At 37.0% G+C, this 22,427-nt stretch overlaps 1 protein-coding gene across 2 annotated transcripts in view; it reads left to right on the top strand.

Annotated features, from left to right (window-relative positions):
* Positions 1-22,427, top strand: part of MRPS27 (mitochondrial ribosomal protein S27) — a 42,636-nt gene that overhangs the window by 3,551 nt on the left and 16,658 nt on the right. Inside the window, exons 1-3 of one of the 2 annotated variants that reach the window (XM_050986639.1) lie at positions 447-465; positions 4,120-4,190; positions 6,070-6,128. In XM_050986639.1, coding sequence (XP_050842596.1) covers positions 4,137-4,190; positions 6,070-6,128 — 113 coding nt within the window. In that variant the 5' untranslated portion in view covers positions 447-465; positions 4,120-4,136. Of the gene's footprint in view, positions 1-446; positions 466-4,119; positions 4,191-6,069; positions 6,129-22,427 lie in introns of those variants that run through there. The other variant, XM_030237425.2, reaches the window with a different exon arrangement.

Here is a 22,427-nt window from a genome sequence, read left to right as displayed (position 1 = left end):
AGTTCCTTGTGTTGAGGAAGTGCTCTTTTGTTTCTGTATTTCAAACATTGTTTGAGAACTGTTGTCACGCAAAGCTATGTTTAAGGGCAAAAGAAGTATTTTTTGATTTAAAGTCGGTCACCTCATTTCTCTGCTGAGGTGATATGTTATCCCAGATGCAAACTCATTTACTTACACGTGTCTATGTAAGACATGCTTTATTGTCTTCACTGCAACCTCAGTTTAGAATCCAGGTATGAATGAGTTTAACAAACTTCACTATTCAAAAATGTAGAGGAAAGAGCAAGACTGTATTTTGTGTTCCAAAATGCTTTTGTTCAAGAAGATAGGAATTGAAAATGTGTTAATTTGGAATTTGCAAATTGCTTGTTGGTAGGAAGATGGCTGCCTAGAAGTAATTTGGATTCCATTTAATAAAAATGAAGTACAAAGAAAACCGGAATCCCAGGGGATTGCAGAATCCAGGTGAGACAGGATATTTCTTATTTTTGTTAGAAAGAGTCACAGTACCTAAATTGGCTCATCTGCAACACCAGGTGGCGGTGCTACCCTTACAGACATGAATAATTTCCATTCAAAGCCTTGTTCAGTACAAAGCCATTGAGCTGCTGTTCTTTCCAGTTATGTGGAAATAGAGATAAATGTGGAACAAATAAATTTGTTAGGCAAAATACTTGCCTTGGCCTTTATATTTTAGTTGAGTCTTTAAAATAAAACAAAGTTTTCTTTATAGCACCAGTTAGCCTGTGAATTAGGGTATTAGCTCTGCCCATCACTCTCAGGACAGGTAAACTTTGCATTTCAGTTTTATTGTCATTTCCCACCACTGGGTCAGACCTCTGTCTTGAATCAACCACCTCTAAGAAGACAAGGGTGTAAGCAGAATAAAAGTGACCTTACATGGTGGCCAAATGTGCCCCATATTGATAATGTGCTGCTTGGTGATGTGGCTACATTCTGTGGATAGGTACATACTGTGAATCAAACTGAAATGATGATGATTTCCTAGGCCACCAAGCTAGTGTTAGAAATCATAACCACTGGCTTGGAAGGTGAGGGTCAGTATTTGCTGAGTCATATCCTGAACCACCCTGTTGCAGGCAACAAGGTAGTGAGTTTCTATGGACAAATGAAAATAAAAGTGGACATGATATATCATGTACCAGTGTTATAGAGACCTCTGTGAAGTCATGGCCTGAAATTAAATGATCTAATCTTTATGGTTTGTGTCATTAATTTCACTAATTTTTGAACATTACTCTAAAAGTAATACATTTTTAGAGAAATTAAATTTATGGAGTTAATCTTGTAGAAATGTATTTTTAGGCAGCACATATGAGAGACTGTATAGGCTAGTTTTTTTTTGATGAGTCAGACAAAAGCATTTGCAGTATGTATCTGTTAAAATGGACACAGAATTCTGATTTGGCCATTAAAATATTGGCTTGGTTTATACACAGTGGAAGCACTCAGGTTTTACTGCCAACAATGCTGGGAGACTTGGGCATTCACATGCTTGCATTCTAGTACTGCTGTAAGGATGCTTTAACTAAGAAGAAACTTCGGTCTTGATTATTGAATAGCAACTTATGGAGCAAACTTGATTTACAAAAGGTGGCTGAATTATTTGAAATTATGAATTGGTGAAAATTTTTAGGCGTACTTCACAGAAAACAAGCTAGGAAATAATTACTAATTGCAATTAATTCCTGTAATAATACTGCTGCAGAAACCTCAACTTGTCTGAAAACAAAGCTAAATTTTCCATTATTTTCATTTGTCTGCTATTATTTTAGATTTAATCAGCCCATTTTGTTGTAACTCTTACACTGGAGATGATAGATAAGTGTTTAATGTTTATATGGAGTTCATAGGTAAGTGCTTTCCATACTGTAAATCTGATAGAGAATTTCAGGTTTGTAGTCAGCAATAAAGGTCAGTCATTAAAATTCTATGTGCGAAATCTCTCGGAGGATGCTGTTGTATAATGGCCAGCAGTGTTGTGGTCTTGTACTCATGGCATTGTATTCATTTGGTTTATACTCTGCTAAAGTAGTCAGTGTTTTCTAGAGCAGGCTCTTCATCTTCATGAGCACCTAGACAGAAGAAATGCCAAGCTCAGGGCTTGAGTGTGATCCCAGAGTGGTCATAGGGATCACCTTCTAGCTTTGGGAGGGTATGCATAACAAAAACAGTTCTGGAATAGATAAATGAACTCTGAGTCTCAGGTCCACATTGCTGTATCATCAAAGATACCAGATTTTGAAGCAAACATTTCTTTCCAGCTGTCTCAAAATGGAGATTAAGAATAGTGGATGACAGTTTACTTCATTTAGGCAAGGACTTACCTGGTGCTTTGATCTGGATAAACTGAGCTGGTCACAGCATCCCTTCTCTCTAAATTCTAGCACTACTGGGAATGTTCCCTGTGCCTTTACCCACGTGCTTCATCATGACCTTTGTGACTTCTGCAGAGATGGGTAATACACTGTCAAAGGCACTTATAGAAACTTCTTGTAAGGATCTTCCCATATAAATTTCTTTACCATTAAAAAATTGCTTTTTTTGTAAGTGATTATGTTAAAGCATGGCGTTGATAGCCCACATCACTTCAGCATCTTGTGCAGTCTTTTGTAGGAGCTGGTACTGGCCTTACTAACTTTGCCACAAATTTCTCTTTGCTTTCATGGTCATGGAAAGTTTGCTGTTCCTCAGCCAGAAGATAAATGCTCATTTTATGTTTTGAAGAACGCCTCAGGAGGAAAGCTGTTAAGTAAACAAGGAATACTGCTATGTGGCAGACAACAGCGTTGTACAGACTTGGAGTCAACTGTTTTATTCCAAGTCAGCGCTCTGTCATTTTACTGAAAACTTCATCCGTGTGCTGTAATTTGACAGATTACTTATAATGAATGTCATTTGTTCTGTTAAAACTGTACCCTCCAGTGTTCACTGTGGTACAGGAGTTTTAAAAGTAATAAATAGGGATATCACTTGTTTTGTGGACAGCATCCCTTGGAGATAGAGCATGTTACTGATGCAGTGCTATTTCCTGCCCCTGACAACTTTGCAAGAGTAGAAGGGTTAGTTGTTCTGATGTAGTGCTGCAATTTGTGCTTATCTCACGTTTCACTTACAGGTGTGGAGGTAGGTTAACCGTTTTGGAAAATTAATTGTAAAACAAGCCAGCCCATCCGCTGGCCAAGGAGGGCCAGCAGGCTTTACTGAGGGGTGTCAGAGGAGTGACTCACTGAGTAACAGTTATAAAGGAGGAAGCAAATTCCAAATGTTGCAGTGGGAATGTTTTAGATTTCTGGTCCTCAGGATGGAGGAGAATAGCAACAAAGAGTGTGGTTTAAGTCTCTAAAGCTTATAGATTTGATATTGTCAGTTCATGGTCAAACAATGACATTAAGAATATCTTGAGCAGCCTACTCTTTCTGAATAATCTTTATTTTCCAGGAACAGTACAGAGCTAAAACTCCAAATTAATTTAGCTTCCGATTAATTCATTAAATGCAATGGCTGGCTGCCTGCTCGACAGTCAGAAGTTTAAGTTCCTGCATGGTCAGATTAATACTATTATATGACTGCTGAAGCAGAATGCTATAAAGCTACTTAGTTACTGGCGCAGTGCCCCATTTAGTTGACAGGATTTCTTTGGATTGCTGTGTGTGACTGTAAGGTTTATCAGTATGGTACTATATGTTTCTGTGTCTCATTGTTTTACTGTAAAATAAAAATCCATGCCTAAAGCACTGTCCAGCATATACTAGGCTTGAAGCAAACGGGAATTTAAAGGACACCTGCTAATTTTTTGTTTTAGATTATTTATATTAGTTATACTAATTTCATTCATCACTTTATAGAGTTGGTTTTTTTACTCTTTTTTTTCCTAGTAAGTTGGGATCATCATGTTGAGAATTTTCTCATGCACTATTTTCTGTTAAAGTGTTCAACAATATTTGGAAGTACTGTTTCTATACAATTTTAAAATGGAAATGTTAAGAACCTGGAATTTGATTTCATGGACAGGTTCTATTCTAAGTTATATCATGGCTCTGCAGATTTTCCTCTTATGCCAGTTGATTAAACACATACTTTTTCTGCTTTCTCCAGCTGACTTAGCCCACTTAATGGACAGAACCTATGAAAGAAAACTGCCTGTCAGCTCTTTAACAGTAGCCCGGGTAAGGAAATAAATTCCAATCGTAAACTGGTAGAAGTACTGTGGAATGCTTGTGTAGTAAAGTGAGCTGAGAGGTGATAAATGTTATCACATCTGTTAGGAGTTCCAGGATCATAAATGTCTTGTTATACTATTAAATTGCTGTATAAAGCTGTTTTATTGAGACTTTGTACTCATTAGTTAGTATCCAGATCATAGAGTCTTCAGAACTTACTATTTTCCTCAGTAAAATTGGGCCTTACTGTTACTGGGTTGTGTATTTCCCTAATGTGTGTTGCCTGCCTTCCTATGGTTTCTTTGTGAGAGCTTTAAAACCTCTTCAGGCACTGCGTAAGAGCCCAGGCTGCTAAGGGAATGCATTGCATTAGTATACTGCACTGTCTGTCTCCTTCCAGTTCCAGGTTTCTTTCAGAGTGAGGCAGAGGTGGACATATTTTGCTTTTATAGCTTGCTTTCACTGCAGCACACTGAGGCAGAGCAAATTGCTGGGTTAAGCAAAGCCATTATTTTTACTGGGAAGAGTAACCACTTCCATCCTCTGGATGGGTTAATCTGGAAAACGGAGGAAAAGCAGAGAGATGTGTTTTTAAATTCCCTGTGTAAATGAATGTTTGTAATGAAGAAGGAGAATAAATAAGTAGTTGGTTTAAAAAGAAAACAACAAACTGATTTCAGTTTTCAAAATTATCCAGAGAAGCTGAGTCATCTCAGTAATACCACTAATTTGGATAATTTGCACTACTAACTGAGGAGTCACAGAACGCTTTGTTCAGTTACAAGAGCAAGCGTTTAAACAGATTAAGCATTCTTCACCATTGCTTCTGAGACAGTGTCCACGAGGGAAATGGGTGTTCCTCTCCTTTTTATGAATCAGATTTATTCCTTTTCCTGCTTTGGGCTGACCTCCCTAGAGAAATGGCTGTTTCTCAAACAACCCCGCTTTCTAATACCTGGAGCTAACATCAGATTCTTATTTTCCGGAATGTAGGTAAAGCACACAGGCATGCTATGGCCATGCTCAGAAGATGAGATCTCTATGTATAAATCCTGCAAAGAGAATGAAGGAATGGGAAACCAAATACCAGTCAGCTGAATTATTGTTTTTAGATTAGGCTTAGGGCAAGAGAAGTACTAGCCTTGAGAGCAAGTTTGTTTATTCTGAACTAAAGGTATTGTATTATAAAGATGCCATAGTGTTCCAACACCTTTATGCTTATGTTTGTAAAATGTACAGGAAAACAGGATTCACATAAGACAAAGTGTGGTTGAAAACTTGGCTTGTGTCTAAATAATTGATAGCACTGGGAGTTCTGTAAGAAGAGAGTATTGTAAATGAAAAGACAATTGTGCTCTACAGCATGGGAGAGTAATTTTTTTCTTACCATTGTTTATAAGTATAGTGAAATATAAAATTTTGCTGTCCCTGTGCCTCAGAATATATACTATGAATAGACATAACAGGCAAACTATAGGGAAAATAATTTTTTTTTAAAAGTAATGAGGGTTGTCAAAACTCTCTCAAAATTGTGGCAAAAAATGTAAGGAACTGAATATATGCTTAAAATAAAGGGTATGATTAAGAGCGAAAGATTTAAAGGAACAGCAAAAATACAGGGTACTGAGCTATAGGTGTTTAATCCTCTGATGGCTTTCAAGATGCATAAGGTTTCTCAGAATTAAGGGAGTTATATCAGTTTAAAAAGATTTGAGTTTTAGCAGTCTAGAAGAAACCAGAATTAAGAGTGAGCAGAGATATGAAGAATGCCAGTACTGTCAGATAGCTAAATGTGCCAGACAAATGTATTTTGTTGTTATTTTCTTCTAATATGCTTCATGTGAATGCTCCTTTTTTAAGCTTTTATTTCTTATTTTTTGATCAGTTTGTTGACAACATTTCTTCACGAGAAGAAGTGGATCAAGCCGAATACTACCTTTACAAGTAAGCATCTTTTCCCCTCCAGATGAGCTTTGAGTCATACAAATAAATGCCATGAAGTCCTTTAAAGACTGACCCTTTCCAGCTTCTTGACTTTTGATTTCTCTCTCGCAAAATATGTGCATCTTCTTGTCTTACAACTCACAGCCAAGGACTTTTTTGCCAACTTCTCCATGGTTATGGCTGCCCTTCTCTGGACCTCTGGCATTGTCTCCTTTCAAGCATGTTACTCTGAGATACTGAGATAACAGCTAATGCAGCCTGCAGATTTGGTTTATGTTAAAGATGCTGAAAATATAAGTAGTCATGTTTGTTCGCAGTTTTTCCTTCTAATTTTTTTTTTTTTTGTTCTGTGAATCATTGTTTATCTGAATTGGCTACATGGTATTTGGATGTCTAAGTGTAGGACTCAAGGAAGCTTGTTTCCTTAGAAGATGGAAGAATGAAAATGGGCATCCTGTGGTAATGATCAAGTCAAGGGTGAATGAAATATATCATCCCCTTAGTACTCATATGTTTCCCAGATAAGCTATGTAGTTCACTTTATGCATGGGTTGTTACATTTTTTTGACAACTATTTTTGTGTTGATTGAAGTATATGGGTTTTCTGGTAGTGTCAGGTTGAATGCTTGCTTGCTTCAAGTCAATACCTCTCAATATTGACTTTAAGAGGGTAACAATTATTGCTGATCACTAGAATAAATTTTAAGACAGTTGCACATACATTTTGAGAACTACATTTTGTGATGGAAAAAGTAACATGTCCTGTATCCTTACAAATAATGTCAGGTTGTTACTTATAAATAATAATGATTGGGGTTTTTTAGTTAGGGTGTTCTCTGGATAGCTGGCATAACTGTATTCACAGTTTTAAGTAAGTGACTGCATTAGTAGCACCTCCATTCTGTGGTGCTACTGGTGCAGTATCTGAACCTCAGAGCTTTGAGATAGAAACAACAGAAATGGGCTAATACTAGCAAAATCCTGTAGTTAAGAAATAAAAAGAAGGAAGAATCACTCACAGAGGGCAGGTTAGTGGCGTTTTCATTCCTTTTGTCAAGATTTCACTGGTCTTATCAGAATCTATAGTCAGAAATCAGTTTTCCATCTTGCAACAGCAGAGATGAAAACAGAAGGTAAAGCCAGTTTAATGCAAGCCCTCTAGTACCTTTTAGTAGATTCTTGAATGTGTTGTATTATGCCACATGTCCTTGCTTCCTCTCTGATGCATCTGGCCCTCTGGGGTCAGGGATTTCAAGACACCTTTGACTTCCCTGACATACAAAGGAAAGGTAGTTTTAATTGCCAAGTCTTAAAATGGTACAGATATAATCCAGATCGTGAGGTGTCTGTAATGTTATCTTACAGATTCATTCTTCTTGAAAGAACAAGTTCAGAAAGCATGACAAAAACTTAGAAGCATAAAAAATGATCCATAGTAAGAGGGAGAGAATATTATGGGAATCTCTAACATGTAAATATCCTTCTTAGTCTTAATATGTGCTTGGTTAGTACTTCCAGTTTTAACACAGGATTTCTATCCTTAAGAACAGATTCTGGTAGTGAGAGTTGCAGTTCAAATGCAATAATGGTTATTTACAGTTTTCCTGAGATAGACTTCTACTATGACTGGTGAAAGTATAGCTGTGTGCATGTCAAATATAATAATTTGCCATTGATACAGATTTCAGTTGTCCATGTGGGGAGAATAGAAAAGTATTGATGTGTCACATGGCTTTTCAGACATGCTCTGGCTGAAATTTTTCTTCTTTGTGTCCCTGTGATGGTGCTTTTTTTGGTGTTGCAAAATGCTGTCTTTTGGTGGTATTAGCATCAACTTTCAAGGAGACTTCATTCCAAGCTATTCTCAAAATAGATGTGTATTCAGATACTGAAACAGCATGTAAAAATCCTAATTATAACAGCATTTTCTCTGTCAAGTGAAAATATGCGTTCTAGCTTTAGGATATAGGAGATATGGGTATTTGCAAGGCACTTTAGTTGGTCTTTTCAGATTGTACTTAGTCTGGAGGTAGAATGAAAGACATTTTTATAAAGATAGGTCTTTGCAACTGTAAGGATATTTGACACAGAAAAATGTGCCATGTAAATGGCCACACCATGAAACATAAATGAGGAGTGTAGAGAGAGAAAGTTAAGAAGCAGAGAAGCTTTGACAGGAAATCTTTTTCTGCCTTAATGGGAAAATTCCAAGTACAATTTTTCTTTTATTTAAGGAGAGGAAACTTCTGAACAGGAGAAAAACAGTATCAGAGAAAAACTGGTTTTATGTCTGTTTTTTACGTTTTATGTCTTCTGAGGTACAGAAGTCTATAGCAAACAAGTGTTGTGTACATGGCCTGTACACAATGTACAGTAATACACAATACATGGTAAGTTGACTGTATATGCATTTGACTGAACATAAGTAATCAGAATGCTCCCGAAGTGCTGTGGTTTTCCTCTTAGCTGCTTGTAGAGTATAAAGAGAAAAATTTGCTACCTCTCCCTAGTGTTTGGAGCCTCTGGGAACCTGAGGAGAAACGTAATCAGTTCCAAGGCCCACACAAGGTTGGAAGATGTTCCTGGTAGAAAAGGCAAAGAGCCTGTGGGAAGAATCAGAGGGAAGTAATGGTATTTCCATGCTTGCAGTGTGCGATTTTCCTGGAGATGGGAGTGACAGATCTTGTAATTGTTAGCTTTGTGGACTGGAGACTTTCCATCTATAATGTGAAGCAGAACGTAGTTTCAAAAAGTAGTATTCTGGACCATTACCATAATGCATATTGGATCCCAAAAATATATGTGTTATATTTAGACCTCTTTCAATTTTCTGTCCTTTTAAAGCATTGGATCTCCAGCCAAACTGTCTCCACAGAGGATCTTGAGCTCTCAGGAATAGCTGTGTGGAAACTGCTATTGTAGAACATGTCAGTAAGATGGTAAAGGCCAGTTTGAGGCATGATGTCATCTTCTTTCAGTGCTCCTCTTTTTGTTCTCTTCTGAATACCTCCCCCCTTCTGTTAACTGTCAGACTTTAAAAAAATCCTTTCATCTCCTAGGATCCCAGCAAAAATTCTCATCAGAATGCAGAGCACTTTCAGCCAGATCAAAGATCTGCAGTTCGCTGTACTTTGTCCTGTCTTACTGAGATGTCACTATTTCACACATCAGGGTGTTTTTCTTATGATTGAAACATTAGCATAATGAAGAAAGGTTTTGTGATGAGGTAACTGCTGATTTTGTATGTAGGTTTTATGCCAACAAAGATTTTTCAATGTGTGTGAAAAGAATGAGTGAAGTTTTTCTTATGTTGAGCCTCCTCAAGAGAATTTTTAATTGCATTAAACCCATGACCCACCATGTAGAAAAAAAGTATACACAATGTCTGGAGAATGTTTTTGTATGTGGATGTGCTCTACAAAATCTTGCATAATCTGCCTCGAACTTTTTATTACCTTTCTGTTATTGGGAATTTTTTTTGAAAAGACAGAGGCTTTTTCTGGAGGCTGTTTCTGGAGACTTCAGGATTTATTACTTGGGGTCCATACCTGATTATAATCACAAAATGAGACTATAGCAAATGATTAGAAGTTATTGTCCCACATTCTTAGATGTACTATCTTTAATAGAATAATAGAATTGTTTAGGTTGGATGGTAGTAAGTTGCAGTTTTGAGGCCTGATTTCAGCCTTTAAATCATTCTGTGGCTCTGATCTCTGTCCATATGAAATTGTACTTTTTCTTAATAATACCTGTGTGTCACTGCTCAGGGCAACATTGCATGCAAAATAAGTTCCACCTGCACTCTCTATTATTTGCATTTCTGTTCTGTGGGTGCAGAAGTTGCACTTATACTTTCATACCAGTCAAGTGGCTTAGTGTCTGAAAATGTTACTCCAAAGTATTGTTTATCACAAATTTTCACAATGTACCAAAAAAAAAGTATTTCTGAATTATATTTGTGTGGCATTTATTCATACTAGTATGGTACTTCATTTCTGTATAGAAATCTATCCAGTACCTGTTCCAGCACAAATAGGAGATGTAGACACAGTCCTGTAACATACTTAATTCTTCCTTTGAGATGTTTTCATTCTTTTAAGGCTGTAGGTGAAATAACTGATCAAATCTTGTTTTTCAGTGCCTCCAGAAAAGTATATGGGTTTAAAAAAAGGTATAAAAATAAAAGAGTCAGAAATAGCTGCCTGTTATTCAAGTTATGCAGCAGTTATATTTTGAAATGATATTGAGAAGTGGTGGAAGCATCTGAAGAGAAAAATACAATTTGCTGGCATGTTTTGTTGGCATGGTATGTTTTACCAGTTTGGACACCTGCGTAGGCTGAATGCTCTAAAATAAGTTAATTTGCAAAATATTTGGGCAGCTTTTCAGAAGGTAGGAAGGCACATGGAAGGGAAACACCAGAGATATGTACCTCATTAGAATATTTAATTATTTTCATGTGAATGACAGAAATTTTTATGTGAATGGCAGTGTTTAGTGCTGTTCTGCTGTAGTTGCCAGTGTGTGATTCTGCTTTATATGAAGAAATATTGGTCACTATCCAAGCCACTGCTGTCAGATTTAGGTGTTCTGGCTGTAGGGACTCCACTGTGCTTCTGGCTCCAGCATTCACTCATTTCTGCACAGAGGGGCACACGTTCTTACTCTCCCTCTCATCTCTAACAGTTTCTCTGTTGTCTTCGTCTGTGGTTTGTCACAGTCTGAACTGTTGAAATCTTACATTAGTAACTACATTTCAGAACCCAGAGCCAAATTTCAGCAAGCCTTATCCTTGCTGAGATTTCCAAATCCAGACTTCAGTGTGCTCAGTGTAACATGCTTTGAAGTGCAGGAGAGCCATGTTTTATCTTATTAAAGATAAAACATTGAAGAGCATTCAGAAGGATATGCTTTTCCTGTAATACATGCCCTTTCAGTCATCTGCTTTTCATAGTTCGTCTGTCCTTTTGTAAATATAGTTTTCTTTTAAACATGGCAGAAACTGGTCAAGAATTTTCTAGGCAATGCATATAAAAGCACAAAGAAGGCTTTTTTTCATCAACACTAATTTTTTAGTTGTATGTTGCCAATGCTAAAAGGATAAGCATTTGGATTTTAAAAGCTTTATATTTAAAACAAAAGGAAAAGAAGGATTCTTCTACGAACAGAATGCAATATCAGTGTTAGGGGTAATCTCTCCTCCTCATCATCCACAGTATTTCTGGAGTCAATAGATTGATGAAGCCAGTCAGATTCAGAAATGGACAGAAATTACTTGGTCCACACTCCATGTGGATACATTTTTCATTCAGTATTGGAAGACAGGCTTTCATTATTATTTTTAGAAGAAAAGAATATAGCAAAATTTCCATATCTTTTACCTGGCATCTTTCTTGCTCAAAGCTTTTTGTCTAGTAGCTTCTATGGGAAAAAGTCTGAAGTACAGTGTGACCAGATCTCAACTGTTGCACTGATATATTGAAGGAAAAAGGGCAATTTTGTCTCAGAGTTTGACCCATTCTCCTCCTTAAAGGTCAATTTTGCTATGTCCAGTGGCATTCCAGAAGTTGTTTAGTAAACCTCTGCATCAGCAAAAAGTCCTGTCTTGAGGCAGATCTTGCATTATGTTTTAGAAATGCTGAAAGTTCAGACAGAGGTTAAATGCAGCCAGAAACGCAGAGGGTGAGCCATTCATATGAACACAAATGGCCAGGACAGACTAAAACCTTTTATAAGATTCAGAATTTAAAACAAGTACAAGGAAAGATCTGTTCCTTTGCTAGCTTTAGTTAATGACTAATATGACTAATAATTATAAAGATATACTAGAGAATTTACTCTATCTGGCTTCCCCTGCTAGGAATTCCTGGTTCCACTACAGCCCCTGAGCAGCAACAGCAGTCAAAGCCAGTCTCCAGTCCCATGAGGCATGATGTCAAAAATTAAAAAAAGTTAATGGTTTTACTGAGTTCCTTGTCCTTTAGCTTTCCTAGATAGTGTTAAACAGTACAGCAGTCTTTTTTCAGTTGTTTTGAAGGTGGCAGCTACCAGCATAAACCCATGCATTTTTATTAGGCTTACAACCATTAGCAGAGTTGTCATGGTCCCTTCCGTAGGAATTGTTAACTTTGTGGTTATTGTATCCATCAGCCTAAATCATTCTTCTGTGTGGTGCAAGTAAGTATTTCCTTTTTGGATCAAAATAAATATGGTAGGAAAAATAACTATTAACTATTGTTACTGTCAACTTGTTATGGAATAATCTTGACATGGTGTAGACCAGAGCTATCTTATTGCCGATAGGTTGATTAGAATTAAATTATGTGAATTTTTGACTTGGTCTTAGTTTAAATCAGCAAGCAAGAAACCTTAATTCAGATAAAATATTTTAATAATGTTTCATGTTTATAATTTAAACTACATTTTAAAGAAAGGCTTATCACTGTTTTGTGGCAGCAGAAAACAAGTTATTCTAACTGGTTTAATTTCTTTGGAAGGATAGTACTCAATTTGGAACCATTTTCTTACTAAGGAAAGAGACGGTCTTATGTAGATACATCCATGGTTAGCAGGTATTTATTTACAGCTTTGTTTTATATATTTGATTTTCTTTTTAAAAAAAGAGGTAAATATTTACCAGAATGCTGTTTTTCCTGATGCGGACAGATGCCTTTCAGAAAGAACCTTAAATGAAAGTATTACTTTTCTACAATTGTTCACATTTTAATGGGTATGTGAACATTAATTATATTAAATGCAACACGGAAAGCATTTAGAAAATATTTTCTATTTAAAACGAATCAATTTAGGAAATCTTGTTTTTATTTGGTGAAATAAGATCCTCGGTATGTCAGGTTTTCTGTATCTGTAGGTGCTAGTTTTTATTCCTGTTTCAACTTAGATGTAGTAAGCATGCATTCCTGCAATTTTGAGTCACATTAGTAATTTTTGAACTAAACTAAACACAGAAGAAAGAAAGAAGAGTAGGGAGTATATTATGTGTGCAGCTGTAGAAGGGGCAATAGTTATTAAAAATTCTGTTTTCAGTTGTTTAACTAGTAACTTTCTCTAGTTTATGTTACGCTTGTTGAAAAGCTAGCTGTACAGTATGTGTCTCTTGGGGAAACAAATACCTTTAATACAGATTTTTATTTTGGGGTATGCAGACTGCGTTGTTTTTTTTTTTTAATAGGAATTCTGTTGATTTTTTGGTTAGTTTCAATTTACAGAATTGTAGTCCTCAGTAGTACTGGGTTGTGGGGTAGCCATTCAAATGAAAATATTCAAATACTTTGGGAAATTCAGGATTTTGTGCTACTGCAACCAGCATATTCAAATGCTGAACAGTTTAAACTTGTCATAAACAGAGGATCAAGTACAAAGTCAAAAGGCTTCCTGGCAGAAAATGTCTTAGAAATGTCAGTGATGAAGATTCTTCTACTGTATTCAGTAGTAAAAGAAAGAATAAAGGTAGTTTTTAAGCTGAGATGTTATTTAGTTGCCATTGAACATGGTTTTCCAAGGGTTAAATCAGGGTGTTCCTGGCTTAAATGGACTCTACAAGCAGCTGTGGATGAGCTTGTGATGAGAACAATCATTTTATTGAAAATTGATTTTTAAGAACAGGATGAGTATGGAGAGCCTATATGGTATTATTTTTATTATGGAAAAAATTAAATTAGGAGCTGGAGAGTGAAGATATGCAGTAAATAGTGTCGGCTTTCAAGTGTCCTCAGTCTGGAAAATAGGAGTTGCATAGCTTGTCACAGCTGTTGTGTTGAAAATACATCTTGGGTTAAACATATATGCTGTTAAGTTTACCCGCTTACCAGGATTTACTTTGTATTTTTTCTTATGATTGTTTTCTCTGACTTGTAACTAATGGAAGGCTTATAAGAAAGTGGGACTGGACATCCACTATGAGTGTGAAATGTTTTTAAACACTCCACGCATATCATGTGGCAGTTTAACATGGAAAGGGATGTCTGTCTGGTTTTCTGTAGTTTTTTTCTTTACAATGTTTGAGGAAACACTTTTTCAGGAGACTAATGTGAGTGCTAGTAAGACCTATACAAGTAGTTTGATGACTTTTTGGTTTTCTACCATGGTAACAGTATATGCTCTCGCAGGTTGCATGGAAGCAGGCCTGAGACCAAAGCATCTCTAACATTCCACTGCCTGAGAATTCCTATTCTGCACCACAGTTGTTAAGAAAACAGCCAGTATGTTTGAATGATGGCAAGTCATGTGCTAGTTTGTAGGCTAGACTGATGGAGAGAAGGACAAAGGCATTAAGGTTTTTTTTTCCTGTCACACTTCAGCCAACGTATGAAATACAAGGCTTATGCAGTATTTCAGTGAAGACATCCCTTCATTTTACTATATGTAATGAAAAGTCCGTGTGATCTCAGTTTAAAATCATTATTTCATAAAATCTTGGTTTATTTCACTGGCTTTTAAGATGACTGTGATCTGATCAAGCACATAAAAAAGGGGCTACACCATCTAACTGAACTGGATAGTCAAGAAAAATGTTATGTGCTTTCTTGGTAACAATGAAGATGTTCAGCTTAGTAATATGATGCAGTAGAGTGGATCCAGTATAATTGATTGTGCTCAGACTATCTGTGGTTTTGATGCACATTACTGCATAGTATATAGTAACAGATATCAGGTGTGATACAACTTCCAGAAGGTGAAAACCTTTGGAAATGGAAAGAACATTTAAGATGACCATGTTAAGAGATGGAGTAATTGCCACAGTTGTAGATCTGATTGACTTTGTTCTGTTATACTCCATTTTAGACAAAATGGTTTTATAACCAAATGAAAATTATGGTGGGAAGGAGGTAGATTTACATTAGCATGCATCTTTCTTTAGGTTGTAAATGACTGGGCTTGTTAATTTTCAAGTAGCTGCTTTTTTATTTAAAAAAATGATGTTTATGCTTTTGTAGGACTGAAAGTGTTACGTCAACATTTATCAAGACATTTAGAAAATGACGTGATTATATCCAACAGACTGTAGATTTTTTTTTTTTGGCCCCAGTTAAAGAGATTTGAAAAGTCAGTTATGTTACTCTATTCCAATGGTTCAGTTTTTTCTAAATAATTCCATCTTCAGAAATGTCCAGAAAGATTAGAATGCAGAACAAAAATGAAAATAAGTAGGTACATTTATTCAGCCGGTATATATCTGCTTATTTCTGCATATACATTTGTGCCTATGAAAAGTGTTCTCCCTAAGGGCAGAAGCTTGATTGCAGACAGATCCACAAAAGAGTGCTTTGCTGTAATTGAGTAGAGGAGTATTGAATCAGCAGATAAGCAAAGGTCATGGTTATTACTATTTACAGAAAAGTTAAGGTGCAAATTTCTGAATATAAGATGCTCAGTAGCAAAATGAAAAAAAAAACCAAACCCAAACAGTCCTTCAGGGTACTTACTTTTAGTTTGTTGGTTGCTATGTTGGTTGCTTGGTTGGCTGTTTGCTGGGTTGTTTGTGGTTTTTTTGTTGTTTAAATGCTCCTTTATAGTGAGCATTTTGAAGCTGCATGCTCCAAATAACATATCCATGTTGTCTGCTGTAAGGAGTCCAATTGCATTATGTGTGCTTGTCTCTACGAAGCACTCTGCTGAGCTACCTGCAACTGTTCCTTCTGCCATAGTTCCTGTTAACTCTTTCTGATGTTTACTTGATAAATCCTTGGTTCCTAGCTAGGTTGACTGATCCCTGAATAGTCCCTTCATTGCCTTTCTTTTAGGTTTTTTTTGTGGAGGGCATTGTGGGGTGAAAGAACAATATGGGTTTGGAAAACCCATATTGGTTTAAAGCTTAGATAGAAGGCTCGGACAAGCCTTTCTTGTCAGCTGATGTTATCCCCTTACCTGTTTCCTAGAATCCTTATGTGCCCCTGTCCCTGAAGGAGAATGTCCCCAGGCTTTTCAGCTGCCTCTCTGTCTCCACTTTGCTACATCAGTTTGAAAGCCTAAGGGACTCAATTAAACGTGGAGTTGGTTGTTTCAGAAATAGTACTGTGGCTGCTTTCATCGCTTGGTTTCTTTCTTCACCACTGATGCATCTCTGTGCAATGCTGGACTGCACATCCTTGAAAAGTTCTGGGATTGTCCTTGCCTCCCATCTTTCATCTAATTAATGATGGTGTGCATGTGTGGTGTGCCAGCTGATTGGGGCAGGTCCCTGGTAGCTTGGAGGAACTGTGTTTTCTCTTTGTACCAGGTAAGGATTAGATCCAGGATGCAGTTTAGGGAGCATTTTAGCTGCAACGAAGAATGCTTTCTTGGATTTATTGTTAAAATTGGAAAGGGATATACAAGACAGCAGCTGATAGAAATGCCTGTTTGCTCAGCTGTGAATGTAGACACAATAATCATTCCTTTCTCAGGCTGAAAAGTGAACACGGATTTTGGTTATTTTCCTCCCACCCCACTCCTTCATTCTAGAACTTGTCAGGCTGACAGCACACAAATTTTGGCATCTGGATTTGCAAACCAGTTTTCACCTTTATGAGTAATATCTGTTGTTTAAGAATTGGTGTGGATATAAAGCTGTGTTTAATTTCCAAAGTCAACTTTATGATGATCCTCTTTACGTTGACATTTATTCTGCTCTCTCCTCTTCTGCCCTCTCCTGTAACTACTGCTTTCATTTAAAAAAGGGGGAAAATACTCCTTTCTTCAAAGTTCCACTAGGGAGTGAGTAAAGTTGGACTAAATCAAGCTATAGGCTAAGTAGACAGCCTCTGGCAGCAGACAGCTGGGTGTAAAATGGACACCATCTCCCTCCCCCTTGTCTACACAGTCTGGCCAAAGTCGACAAAGAGACTGGCTGCTGCTGTGTCTGACTGGTGGTGAAAGGGGTGTAGCAGCTACTGTGAGAGCATGTGCAGCAGGAGTGTAATAGTCCACTTTACCAGCAAAAAGATGTTTTTATATTCATTGAAGCTCCTGTCCTGCAGTGATTATTTCTTTTTGCAGTTTTCCTTAACTGGTGCTGTAAATGTCAGTTTGGAGCCTGAATACAAGGTCTGAGTAGACCACTGTAAAAGGGCAAAGTAGCAAGTCATCCTGGCCTTGCATTGTGGGCCAGTGAAAAGCATTAGTGAGTTATCATGGAATATGCTTAGTTGGAAGGGACCAATCAGGCTCATTGAGCCCAACTCCTGGTTCTGCACAGGACACCCCAAGAATCACACCATGTACATGAGAGCATTGTCCAAATGCTTACTGGACTTTGGCAGGCTTGGTGCTGTCACCACTATATTTATAACTAGCAATCTTGGATGTGTTCCTATCTTAGAAGGGGAGAGAATACTAAATACCTTTTTGCATTATGAAATCCTCTGCCTGTTTTGGGTAGCATGACCTCATTTTACTGTGCAGCTTGCAGCTACCTACACAAGGGAGCATTTGTCCTACAGTACATGCAGTACTTAGAGAGGTACCTGCTGTCTCTCTTTAAATAACAGATCTGATAGCACCGTCTTTTTCTGAAAAGAATAAAGCAATCATGTAGCTGGTAAGAGCCCACAAATTTCAAACTGCCTTACAAAATGCTTGAGTCTATTTTGCCATGTTTATCCTTGATTTACTTGCTGTTCCTTGGGATTGACATATGCAATGAGGCAAAGGGCATTTTGGTCTCACTGGTCTCAGAAGTTAGATGTACTAAGAGGTATGCTAACTAGATGCCTCAGAAGTACTGTGATTGGGTACTGTGGTTAGAGAACAGTTTAAAATGTGTAAAGGATTTGAGCATTTCTTGTTACTCATTGCTGAGACATGAAGTGAAAAGTAAACAGAATGATGATGAACTGTGTGTTAGCCATGGCCTATGCACCAGTGGTTAACCTTTTGGAAATGGTTGCCTTCTTGACAGTGGCTGTGGCTGAAACTGCAGGTATCAGGGGTTTTGTCCATTTTTTAGGTGTTTACATTTAATATTAAAGCCTTCTTGTCTCCCTCTCCTTCACTCATGGGGTGCAGAAGGAGAGCAAATATACAAGGACATCAGACTGTAGCAGTGAAAAATGTAAATGCATTAGGGCAAAATTAGGCTAACTTGAATTGTGTGCCTGTGGCAGCAAACCTGAAATTGTAAAAATGGAACAGTGCAAATCTCGTTTGTGAAGTGTTTGGCAGCAAATGCAAGGTTTGGCTCTTCCCCTGCTTAAGTTGGTTACTGAGATCCATTCAGTATTTGTATTCCTGAAGCACTGTCTTACCAGCGCCTTTTTTTTGCTCTGATTGCGGTGTGAAACTTAACTCTTCAGAAGAAACAGTTTGGCTTGTACAGTTCTGTATTGCAGCCTTTGACATATTCAAGGCAGAAATACATCCCTTGTGGTCTGCGCGACTTCGACTGTGATCAGACTGAAAAGTGTCAAGGGTTGTGTCAGTCAGTGGAATGTTTGAAGCTAATGTGTGATCTATTTCTGGGAGCTATTTTGTGAACCATAAAGGATTTGAGTAAAATAAATGGAAAATGCAACATAGTTACAATGTAGACTGCAGGTCTCAGTGATTAGGTCTCTAACAAAATTACATTGATTTTGCCCCAGGTTAAATCTACACTGAATATTAGGCATTTTTAAAAAGTTGCTGTTTGGAAATACAATAATAGCAATGTCTGTTAAAGATTGAGATTTTTTTCCTGCCATAAAATCAAAAAGTCATCATTTGCTTTTCTTGACCGCAGTTCTTATGCATAAACATGAAGTATGCCTATTTAATATGGCATGAAAGGGGTATTCTCTCATAGTTTAGGCTTAGTGCTAAAAATCAGAAACACCCTAATGTGTGATGCACTTCCCTCTGACCCTGAGCTATCGCAGAAGTTAGAGTCACTATTTTGTTTGCATGGAAAACCCTTGCTGCTACATCTCTGTCCAGCTTGATTAATGGTTACTGGAAAGCGAGCTTCACTGTGACATCCCTGCAGTAGTTGGTAGCTAAGAGATGGAGGTTTTCTAAAACATCTGTAGTAATCTTTATTTTTTAAAAATTAGGCCTAATGAGCTTTAAAGCAATTTAGTCCTCAAATGACATTAAGTTAGCTGTGGTTGAAGAAAGTCCGTGATACAAGTGCTATTTGGTACACAAAAGATTTTAAACTTAGTTTTGAAGTGCAGCTAGCGGGAGCCACCTTTCTGCTGGAAACTGACTTTCTGGTAGCCTTTAGTGGTCAGTCACTTGGCGAAGTGAACTGGATGCAAAGGTGGTAACAGGAACTAAAAATTGCAAGCAGGCTTTTGCAAACATTTGTTTTTCATTTTGAGAAATAAGTTTATAACTTGTATGCTAGCTTTCAGACAGATTTAATTTGTTGAAGTAATGACAGGCATAGCTGAGTTAGCAAAATGGTAACAATCAAATCAATGCTTTACTCATATATACCTTTTTTTACAGCCTTTTGTTAATCAGTTTTCAGAGATCCAATGTAAAAGAATCAGCCGAACTGACCCTTTATTGAGCTTTGAAACAGCAAGTTTTATCCTGATGCACTTTTAAACTGCTGAGATTAAAAAAAATTCCCTGAAGCAAGAAATGTAGTGTCTTGTATGGTTCTTAATTTGTCTGTTTTTGTATGCCAGAGTACCGGAAAAAGATATAATTAATGGAAGAGTCGGTTTTAAATTAGACTTGATTGTAGTTGCATGGGAAAAGGAAAGGCACTTGAGAGAATGTTATCAGAATCACTATAGCAACAGCTCACTTCATCATTCCTTGTGTGCTTTCTCAGCCCATGATACTTTCTATACAGTATTGGTGACATTTATATTCAAAACCAATCATTTTCATTTCTAAGTACAGAAGTGTTTGTCAGAGAGAGCTGTGTCCCTTATAGTCAGTAGTGTGGGGAGATGTTGAGTTTTTCATTATTATTATGACACAACTTTTTCTTCTTAAGTGTCACTCTTTGAGTGAATTTCATCCTTATGGAGAAAGTAGTATAGATTCTTCATGTGTGTGAGAAGAAAACTGGATTTTTCCTAATTTTCTTTTTTTTAAAGAAGTGGGAGAGGTGAAGGATGGTGGGTAACTATTATCCTGGGAAAAGGAGAAAAATACAAGTACTGTATTCAAAAATCTCTTTATTTGGTTTCCTTCATTGCAGTTCACCTCATCATTTCGTTAAGTCAGAAAGAGGGGTTTGTTCATAGTTTGCATTTGAAATGAAACTGAATGTTATAATTAAGATGTTACAGTGTTCATTCATGAGACTAAATCAGGCATCACCACCTTTTCTTGGTAGCAATGTTCTTTTACCTACTCAGTGAGGATCCCCAAATCTCCATTTTTAGTGAGCTAGCTGGTGACCCTCCCTGTAACCTAGAACAAGGAATTGTGTTAATACTGGATTTTTAAGTGTTAAGGTCTTTAGCTTCTAGCTAGATAAGGCCTGTGACTAATGTCAACCTATTTCAGGTTAGGCATACAGAGCATGTTCAGCCAAACTGACACAGACTAGTTTACATTCTTCTTAGTAGTGAAATTCCAATGGAGTTCTGTCAGGGAATGCATACACATAATTCTGAAGTACTGTGAATCTTCATGACTAAAGGAGCTTTTTAGCAGCCTCGAAGAGTTTTCCCAGTGAAAAAGTGTGTACTGAGTGTATGTTCTTTGAGGCTTGGCTTTGCTTTTTCAGTCTGAACTAATTACAATAAAGATTTGAAGCATTTAAGGTAAACGTGGGATATTAATCAGGTTGAAGGATTGCTGCTTTGTGCTTTGTAAATATTTCTAGGGAGGTTCAGGGCTGCTTGGTGTAACCTGCTGGCAGAAGGTTGGAAGAGCAGCTTCACTGCAGTTCTGTTAGGTTGACTACCTCTGAATGGAAGCATTGATAAAGAATTCAGATATTTTTCAGGAATACCACTAGTTGTTTAAAACATTGCAATACCAGGAATACTTATAAATTGCTTCAAACTTGCCATAGGCTCCTTATCTGTTGTATTGCTATTTCTTTTGTGATAGCTCTTAGGTCTATATATGTATAAGCAAAGCATTTCTTTCATGCTGTGGTAAACTGCTTGTCCATTCATACATTATTTTGAAATTTATAAAATTTATCTAGTATTTTGCAACTCTTTGATCATACTGTTTTTTAAACTTTTAATGTAATAAGGCTTGTTCCTTATGCTTCACTCTTGAAGGTGCCTTAAATTCATCAAAAGGAGGAATAGCATTTAGTGATACGAGGCTGACAACAATGGGCAGAAAAAAAAAGAAATACTGTCAAAATAGCTAGGGTCAATAAAGAATAAACTACATCCTAGCTGATGGTTACTGTTAGAAGAGACTTTGTGAAGCTGAGCTTTCTGTGCATGAATGTAGTTTTGAGCAATCCAATACCTACCCTGAAACTACTGAATAGTGAATTTTCTCCCTTCAGTTGTTGATAGAGGAGAGTTAACCAGGTGAAATCCTGAGTCTTCCTAAATAACTGTGTAGTAGGTACATCTAGCCAAAATACTTCCTTTTCCAAATCTAGGCTTATTACTAAGCTTAAGGATGAAGAAGAAGGCGGACTTATAACGTTGAAGTGAACAGAAATAAAAAGTTTATGTGGTATAACATGAAACAAGACATGATACTTAAAATATCCTTAAAGTCTCCTGCTCAGCCTTGATGTTTTACTGTGGTTCTGTTCTGTAGTTTCTCCATATCTGATCATTTAAGTCTGTTTTGGGGCCATCAGACATGCATTAATGGTGTAAGAGCTCTGTGCAAATATTGAACAAAAAATGTTGTGCATGAAATATGAATTCCTGTGAAGGTGGAGAGAGCTTAATTTAGAAGAATTAATTTTAACATCAAAGCAATCAAGTTAAATTAGTTCAAAATAAAAGACAGGGGAAAGTCAATACAAATTAAAATAGAATAGGAGCTGAATGTAGGGTTTTTTTGAGGGAGTCTGCAAACCAGTTTTCTGCTTGCGTAAGATTCTACCTCAGCCTTAGACTATGCTCTGTTACAGTTGTCATGTCTAATTTTTTAACCTGTCCTATCATTGCTTTTGATAATTGATTTCTTACAGTACACATACTACTTGAGTATTTTATTTCAACATTTCCTCTGTTTTTGAGTGTAGACAGTTAACGTGTGTGGCATTTCCTATAGGACTGGTAGGTTTACACATGAAATGTTAATAAGATTTATACAAAAAAGAAGAAGGCTAAAATGGCAGTCAAAGAAGAGATGGAAATATAGAGTTCTGTTCATTTTTTAAAATAAATTTCTGTCAATAATGATTGCTCTTCCAGGATTGTT

Source organism: Serinus canaria, chromosome Z (genome assembly GCF_022539315.1).
Source record: "Serinus canaria isolate serCan28SL12 chromosome Z, serCan2020, whole genome shotgun sequence".
Classification (NCBI taxonomy): domain Eukaryota; kingdom Metazoa; phylum Chordata; class Aves; order Passeriformes; family Fringillidae; genus Serinus; species Serinus canaria.
This window is presented reverse-complemented; position numbering and strand designations above follow the sequence as displayed.